Here is a 9,080-nt window from a genome sequence, read left to right as displayed (position 1 = left end):
TACATTACCCCACAAGCAAATGAATCAAATGAATCACAAGCAAATGAATCAGTTTTATATCCAACATAGTGACTTGTGAAAAAATCTGTCTTTGTGTTTCATCTTCTACACTTGATACCCTTGAGTACTAAACGAGAAGAGATTGCGCATTTGGAGCTGTCACGACAAAGTCATCATATTAAATATCGACTCCCACCAAAACACACAACTAGAAATCGTTGGCAGAATGAGAAACTAAAGTGGCCATTTCAGCTCTGAGATTTCTAATCCAGGCGCAATTACTTGGTCATTTGTATTCTAAAAAGAAAGACTATGTCTCTCCTTGTGGAGTAACGTTGGAGAGACAATCATTAGCACCTGTCGGTGTTCTTTATCATCAAAAAGTGAATTCATACGTAGAATGGAGTGATACGAAACAATGTCATTGAAATTTACATTGGGCGATAACCACCCTGGATATATTAGGTGCTTAACATGTGTTATAAAAATCCTAATCCTTTTTATCGTTAACTTCCAAGCGTAACTCAAACTTGTTTCAAGGTCAAAGAACTATTCCAACACTTCAACTCAGTCTTGTTAGCATCATTAGCACTGTTACTACTGACATACAGTGATTATCGCTAACTATCATTGGCATCTCCTCAGCAACATGGCCAAACACACAAACATGACAAAATGCCCTCTCGACTAGCGACAACTCCTCCCAGACATCTCACCCTGTCTGCTATTTTGGTCGCCACCCCTGTTTTTTTATTGTCACCTTTCATTTGGCCAGTACCCTCCCTGACAGTTCAGTAATCACACACACACACACACACACACACACACACACACACACACACACACACACACACACACACACACACACACACACACACACACACACACACACACACACACACACACACACACACACACACACACACACACACACACACACACACACACAACACACACTTATTCAGAACCCTGGAGCTGGTATTTGCCAGCCATTTCTCCCACTGTCACTCCTGCTTTGTCTGCCGGAGCTCTGCCTTCATCATTAATAAGAGCTGCTGTGGAGAGAGACAAGGGTAAAAGGCAAAGAAACATAAAAAACATTGTCCATTGAAACTCAATTGAAACTGGAGCAAGGAGAGAGAGAGAGAGAGAGAGAGAGAGAGAGAGAGAGAGGGGGGGGGGGTATTCGCTTGCCCAGGCAGTGACAACTGAAAACAGCTTGAAAATGTAAATGAAGAGGATGATGGGAAAGGAATGGGTCACGTTCTCAGACAGCACAAGCGCCGAGCAGCAACTAGCGCAGCCAAATGACATACACAGCCTGGCTGAGTCTGTTCCCTGTTGGAAGATAGACAAGACAGAGGGAGACGGGAGGAGATAACGAACGAGAGACAGAGAGCGAGATGAGAGAGGAGATAACAGATAGGACTGACAGAGGAGCGATAGAACCACCACTTGACAAGGTCTTGGGAGTCTATTGTATGTGTCTCTGGAGTTGAACCCTTCACTGAGATATTACTATTTACTGTCAATGAACTGTCGTGATGCATCGAGAGAGGGAGACATTTTATGTATTTTTATTTAACCAGGCAAGTCCGTTAAGAACAAATTCTTATTTATAATGACAGCCTAGGAACAGTGGGTTTAACTGCCTTGTTCAGGGGCAGAAAGACAGCTTTTTACCTTGTCAGCTCGGGGATTCGATCTAGCAACCTTTCAGGGTACTGGCCCAACACTCTAACCACTAGGCTACCTGCCGCCCCAGACATAGAGAGAGAGACAGAGAGAGAGAGACATAGAGAGAGAGATAGAGAGAGATACAGATAAAGAGAGAGAGGAGAAGGAGAGAGTAGTCCAAGTGATTTATTGGGTGGACTGCTTCAAGGTATGCGTCGGCGGTGCGTTTCTGACACGCCACTATCACTTGCTAACAGATTACCCAGGGGGCTCTCTGGTCAAGAACATGCAGGTCTTGAAGTAAAACAACACGATAACGCCAGACAGACAGAGTGGTCCATTGTTCGAACGTGGCTGAGAAACCATGAGAACCCATGTATGTAATGGTTCCCCTTCCGAGCTGTCAGGAAAAATAAGAGAAGGTGGGGGGAGAAAAAGAACGAAAAACTAAAACAGAGGAAGAAATGGGGAATAGGACAGCAGCTTTCAGTGCTGATTGATGAAGGAAAAGGCCACTGCTTCAGAGGGATAAAGGAGAACAGAGAGAGAGGGATGAAGCGAGAGAGAGAGGGATTCAAATAAAGACAGGAAACCGAGTTGCTGGAATAGGAGTCCAGAATAGAAACGCGGTTTAAGTGCAAAGAGGCACAGAGTGGTGTGGCATATTGGCATCATGGCATGCTTGGCGTTCGCTCTGCCATTCCTGCTGCCAGGCCAGGCTCTGGCATCGGCTCTCCTCGAAGGAGGAGGGGAGGAGAGGAGGAAAAGGGGGGGGACATTCATTCTCACTCGGCCCAAGCCATAGAGGACTGAGCCATGCATGTGGGGCATTCAGTGGGTGCTGGGTGTGGCGGGGGGGGGGGCACCCTTCACCACCTCACGTTCCACAGTTTATCTCACCCTCCATCAACACCCCTGCTGGAGGCTGGTGGTCCACAGGAAGAAAGATAGGGGGGTGACTGTCCCATGTTAGGGGGGTTACATAGTCCAGTTCCTCTTCTTATATACGGGAGGGAAGGGGGAGACAAAACAGCACACAAGGAGAGAGAGTGAGAGCTCGCCGCCGGTGGGAGAAACACCCACGCAAACACTCTGGGATTAGTACACCTCTGACCACGACTGCATTCCTGGAGAGCAAGAACGACATTATGCAGCAAAGAGGATTACACATTTGCAGACTAGAATCACACCACAAAAGAGAGAGAAGGAGAGAGAGCCTGTTTCTCCTTCTTCTCCTTCTTCTTCGGACTTCTCCTCCCTCCAGCATTCCTTTGCGTCAGCGATGACATGAGACAGCGTCTCGGAGTCAGAGAGAGTAATCAGTCTGGCTTCTGATACCCTCCACCTATATATCTGGACTTCTGTGTGTGTGTGTGTGTGTGTGTGTGTGTGTGTGTGTGTGTGTGTGTGTGTGTGTGTGTGTGTGTGTGTGTGTGTGTGTGTGTGTGTGTGTGTGTGTGTGTGTGTGTGTGTGTGTGCGCTATTGAGAGAGTAGTGACTACCTGATTGATCCAGGCAGTAATACCTGGTCTAACTAATTTGTAAGTCGCTCTGGATAAGAACGTCTGCTAAATGACGTAAATGTAACTACTTCCTTGCCAACTTGGTCCAGTCCAGGGCCTCTTGTCTGTCTGCCTGTCTGCCTTCCTTCCTTCCTGTCTGACTTTGTCTGTCTCTCTGCCTGCCTGCTTCCCTCCCTCCCTCCCTCCCTGTCCACTGACCATTAGGTGACCTTGATAAGGGTGGAGGAGAATGGTAATTGAACAATGGGTGACACAAGGCTAATCATATGATGACATGTAAAGTATCATTTGTAATCCTGTGGCAGCTGCAGTGTTTGACTTTCACCTTTAAAAATATCACCCCAACTAAACAGAGAGAAAGAGACATTGAGAGACAGACAGACAGAGACAGAGACAGAGAGAGAATGGCGCTCAGTTGGTAGAGCATGGCGCTTGCAATGCCAGCGTCGTGGGTTCGATTCCCACAGGGCACCAGTACGAATCAAAGTATGAAGATGAATGTGCATAGCTACTGCAAGTCGCTCTAGATGAGAGCGTCTACTAAAATAGATAGATAGATAGATATCTAGATAGAGTGTAAGTGCGTGCTTAGTTTCCAGATAATAAACACAGCAAAAAGCGTTAAACAGGGGTGTTTAAATTCATCTAACTACAGAGGTTTAAGGCTACTTCCAAACCTTATATTAGCTAACGCTCTCAGAATAGAAAGAGCTTAGGATGACATGAAGGCCAAGCGGTACTCAACTTGAGGTACGTGAAGCATAATATTTGGAGAGATGCCACCGCCGCTGGCTCGCTGACACGTATACGAGAGAGAGTGAAAGAGAGAAATGTAGGGAGGGAAAGAGATAAATGTAGAGAGAGAGAGAGACAGAGAGCAAAATAAATGGAGAGAGGAGGTCGCATAATTGTACAACTCGATTACAGATATTTTTCTTTTGATGTCTGAAACGGTTACATGGCGCTCGCTCCCCCACAGGACCTTTTAATAGCATCTAAACAGCGGGAGACAAGGGTTTAATTGAAACCTCCCGTAGAAAATAATCATCTTATTAAAGGGATTTTGATCTGCGGGAGTGACGGAGCGGGGGGGGGGGGTCTGGCACGTTGTCTCAGTGCTAACTGGATTACCTTGGTAATGAGTTTGATTTGGTGTGGTACAGCATCAGTACCCATCTGGCCCCGACACCATGGCCCCACCATGACAAGATGTCATTCTGTTAAAGGGGCAATCTGCGATTGGTAAATCTATTGTTCGAACTGCAGAAAGCGAATACATAAAAGCGTTAACATTTGAAAACAAGCTGGACGTAATTTTGATCAGTAATTGTGATAGAGCGAAACATTTTCAACATTTGGTGTTATTGCAGGGGATGTTTGATCAATGACACGGAATTAATAGCAATGCACAACGTATAATTGTAATACCTCTAATCACAACACTAAATTGCTGGAATAATTGCTCACTAATATGAATAGATCATGGGTATACATTGGTCTCGCCATTACAGTGGTACAGGAAGAAAGAGCGACATAATGTCATGTTCCTAACCAAGCTCGATTCTAGACAGAGAGAAGAGGGAGAGAGAATTCTCCTCAACGATCACCTCTATGGTCCCTCTTGTCGCTGTCACAAACATCTGCTGTGTTGTGGTGCTTTAACGCTGTTGTTAATCACAGTGCCTTGAGGATCAATCCTCTGTGCTCACCACTCAGTTATTGTGGAAGAGGAATGCCTAGCCCTGAGCATACACCTTACTGCACTGTACTGTGTGTGTGTGTGTGTGTGTGTGTGTGTGTGTGTGTGTGTGTGTGTGTGTGTGTGTGTGTGTGTGTGTGTGTGTGTGTGTGTGTGTGTGTGTGTGTGTGTGTGTGTGTGTGTGTGTGTGGCCTTTGTGTTATACTTGCAAACACGTTTGTCACGTCCTGACCATAGAAAGATGTTAGGGCGTGAGGGGGGGTTCTATGTTTTCTATTTCTATGTTGTCAGGGTCTAGTTTTGTATTTCTATGTTGGGGTTTTTGTTTGGGATGATCTCCAATTAGAGGCAGCTGGTCCTCGTTGTCTCTAATTGGAGATCATACTTAAGTAGGGTTTTTTTACACCTGGGTTTGTGGGAGATTGTTTTTTGAGTAGTGTATGTTTCAACTCTGCGTCACGGTTTGTTGTTTTGTTCTTTAGTTTATGTATAGCATAGTTTCACAGTGTAAATAAAATGTGGAACGACACACACGCTGCACTTTGGTCCACTTCTCCTTACGAAAGCCGTGACAACGTTTCTATGTTTACAACGCCACATCACTATTTAAACCATTACGGTTCATGTCACCATCTAAGTGGGTGTCTAACCGAACATAAATTAAACATAAGATAGATCGATCGAGTATCGGCATAAAGGAAAACGAACATTCACAGTGTGTCTTCGACTGACATTAGAACGGTAAATCAACGGTTAACAGCAAATCACTACTTTGAATGGAGAAAAGAAATCCAATCTTTAGGTTTTGAATAATGAATTATGTTTCTGCGGCGACGTGGAATGATTCCCGCTGAAGGTTATATCTATTAGACGTATTAGACATACATTACCTCTATATGATCGATCGCTTGAAAAATCCCCAGATTGCCCCTTTAATGAGCTCTTCAGTCAGTCACACCAGATGTCAAAGCCAAGTGCTTGTCTAAGGCACGGCTCTGCCAACTGAGTTCCATGCACACTTAAGCATTTGACATTTTTTAAATGAGAGTTTGTCAGACAAGTCTTATTATTAGTACATTGATAAAAGAGCAACGTCCGTCCTAGTCAAAGTAAGGAAGTCAGAGATGTGTTCATTAGAGCACGCAACGGAAAATGTTATAAAACATTTTGCAGCGGAAAACGAAAATGTAAAAAAAAATGTGTGGACCTGTCTAAGTAGTCCCTCCCAGTTTGAGTCTGTTCTCTTCCTTTGGTTACTAACGAACATGACCCATGTTTGATTATTTTTCTAGCAACTACATCAAAGTTGAGCCGTCCAGCCAACCTGCCATAGGGCCACCTTAGCCTGAGACATGTACGATGACTCATTTCTACATTCCGGAAAGGATTTCAACCCCCTCGCCCCCTCTCTCTCGCCCCCTCTCTCTCTCTCTCTCTCCCCCCCTCCATGTTTTTAATTACATGCTATCCTATTCCTGTCTTAAGGCGTGAATTCCACAAGTAGTTTCAAGCCACTCGGATTTACCTGAAACTAACCCTCCCTGACTGAGGGGGTCATTCAATTCAATATAGAGGCACAGACACACGCACACCCATGCACGCACGTACACTCACTCACTCACTCACTGTCTTGTAACTCTCAACAGACTACTCGTTGCACTGCATTTTCAGCCTGCTCTCTGAGTTATCTCAGGACAGTAATTGAGATGTTATCTGCGGAGGGTGTGTGTGTGTGTGTGTGTGTGTGTGTGTGTGTGTGTGTGTGTGTGTGTGTGTGTGTGTGTGTGTGTGGGGCGGCCCCGGCGCACAGCAGGCATTTCCATTTGTGCTGATTCAGGCTGTTTCTACCACCCTCTCCTGTGCGATTATAGTATCTAACTACTATGGAGAGAGCTAGCCTGCATGCTGCATCAGCTATGAATCAATGAATAAAACGGCAACATTAGTACGCCTGTTCCTGTTGCTATGTACTGTATGTGTGCATTGTAGACAATAAACAATGTTTATCATGCCATCGCTCAGGGCCGGGTGAAGTTTGACCTCCATTAGTTTCCTTTGGAAAATATGAATGTCAGCAGGTCTGGATGGAGGTGGATGAAAGGGGCCTTGAAGCACTGAGTAAAGGCATGCTGGCTCAGATTAGAACGACCGCTAACTCACTATGGCTCTCTCTCTCTCTCACTATCGCTATCTCTCACCAACTCTATCTCTCACTCACTAACTCGCTCTCTCATATCTCATTAAGTACTCATCCCTCTCTCTCTCTCTCTCTCTCTCTCTCTCTCTCTCTCTCACTATCTCTCTCTCTCACCAACTCTCTCTCTCTCTCTCTCCCTCCTTATCTCTCACTAACTACCTATCTCTCTCTCTCTCTCGCTCTCTCTCTCTCTCTCTCTCTTTCTCTCACTAACTGACTGACTAACTCTCTCTCGCTCTCTCCCGCTTTCTCTACATGAGTATAAAAGGTACAGTGTATTTTCACACAGAAGACACCAAGTGGTCTATCCAATCTTAGTGTAGGGTGTAATCACAACGTCATTAAGGGTCATTAAGCATCACAATGTCACAATGTCACGATCACAAAGTCAACCCAGTTACTGGTGGGTGGTGAGGAGGACGGTCTTACCTTGATTGCAGGTTTTTCCAGTGAAGCCGGGGTGACACTTGCATTTGCTGGGTCCTACGCAGTCTCCATGCTTACACCCGTGCTGGCACAGAGCTGTTTGGGGAGGATTCCCATAGATAGGAAAAAGGCAAGTGAGAAGAGCAATTCCCCGGAACACACTCCCAGCCTGTTTTCATAAAGCGTCTCAGAATAGGAATGCTGATCTAGGATCAGGTGCCCGGTGTCTATGCAATCTTATTCATTATGATCTAAAAGGCTAAACTGATCCTAGATCAGCACTCTCAGACACTCTGTGAATACAAGCCCTGGTCTCAGATCAGATATGAGAAAGCATTTAATCCTGTCTGACTTGTTCAGTAACTTGGTGTGTATTACTGTTGATCTACTTTAGTTTATTATGTTTTTTAGAAAATAATTTAGAAAATATTTTCTTGCATTGTTGGTTAGTGGCTTGTAAGTAAGCATTTCAACGTAAGGTCTACCTACACCTGTTGTATTCGGTGCATGTGACTAATAACATTTTCTTTGATTTGTTGATTTACTAAGTACGACAATGCAAGCACAGCGACGCGTGTGTCATACTTGTGTGGGATTAGGGGCGATGGGAATAGGGGTTCAACAATGTACAGAGATAACATTTTCATGTTAAACCATGTTTTCATATAACTTCTAAACTGTATTACTGTACAGCGCTGGCTTATTGGGAGAGAGAACCCTGTTTCCTTGTTGATTTTTATCCATTTCAAACCGTGCAAGCCCTAAGCGATTAAAACACTTGAACTTTGTGCAAGCACTGAAGTGCTGATTTTCCTGGCTTTGAAAGCGGCCGCATTGATATTTACTGAAGAAAACGGCCAACACAGCTAAACTAAATGAATAGCCTAATACCTCACTATTAGCACAGCGTTAAAGCACACAAAAGCAAATGCTTGCATTGAACATTATGTTCAGTATCAGGCAGTAGAAACACAATAAAACAGAACATTTTCTGGCTGCTGGTTGTCCTTTGTGTGAAGTGTTGTTTAGGGCAACTGAAGGCATTAGGACTTGAGGCAATAGTAAAGCTTTACAGTATCTCTGTGTGTTCTGGTGTTGGAGTCGTCCGAGTCCCAAATGCTACCCTATTCCCTACATAGTGCACTACTTTTGACCAGAGCTCAATTGACCCTGTTCCAAAGTAGTGCACTACATAGGGAATAGGGTGCCATTTGGGACGCGGCCACAGAGCTGGAGGCTTGCTCTGCTTTCTGTTCTGTCTAACTGTGCTGCTCACTGTGTTCACTGCAGCATACTAACCATGGCTGATATACAGGGGCCTCAACCAACTGGTAATAATTTCCATTAAAAGCTTCATTACGTCTGTCATAATAGGGACCAATCAGGCTCATTAATTATGGCTACGGTGGGAGTTGGAGACGGGGGTGGGGGGTTATATGTGTTTGTGGCGGGAAGCGGGGTGAGTGTGCGTGTGTGCATCACGATTGGACAAGTCTGGGCGAGCTCACTTATCTTGTCACAGGTTTATTGTGCGCCTGATACCGTCATTATGTGAAGT

The 9,080-nt window shown here is 44.9% G+C and overlaps 1 protein-coding gene across 8 annotated transcripts in view; it reads right to left on the bottom strand.

The window, feature by feature from the left end:
* Positions 1–9,080, bottom strand: part of LOC106602284 (nephronectin) — a 53,354-nt gene that overhangs the window by 26,299 nt on the left and 17,975 nt on the right. For 5 of the 8 annotated variants that reach the window (XM_082974149.1, XM_082974146.1, XM_082974147.1 and 2 more), the window contains one exon: positions 7,526–7,618. In XM_082974149.1, coding sequence (XP_082830275.1) covers positions 7,526–7,618 — 93 coding nt within the window. Of the gene's footprint in view, positions 1–2,577; positions 2,677–7,525; positions 7,619–9,080 lie in introns of all 8 variants that reach the window. The other 3 variants (XM_082974143.1, XM_082974144.1, XM_082974145.1) reach the window with 1 other exon arrangement.

Source organism: Salmo salar, chromosome 04, assembly GCF_965601325.2.
Source record: "Salmo salar chromosome 04, fSalSal1, whole genome shotgun sequence".
NCBI classification, from domain to species: Eukaryota; Metazoa; Chordata; class Actinopteri; order Salmoniformes; family Salmonidae; genus Salmo; species Salmo salar.
Note: the sequence above shows the minus strand (reverse complement) of the source record. Positions and strands in the feature narration are given on the sequence as shown.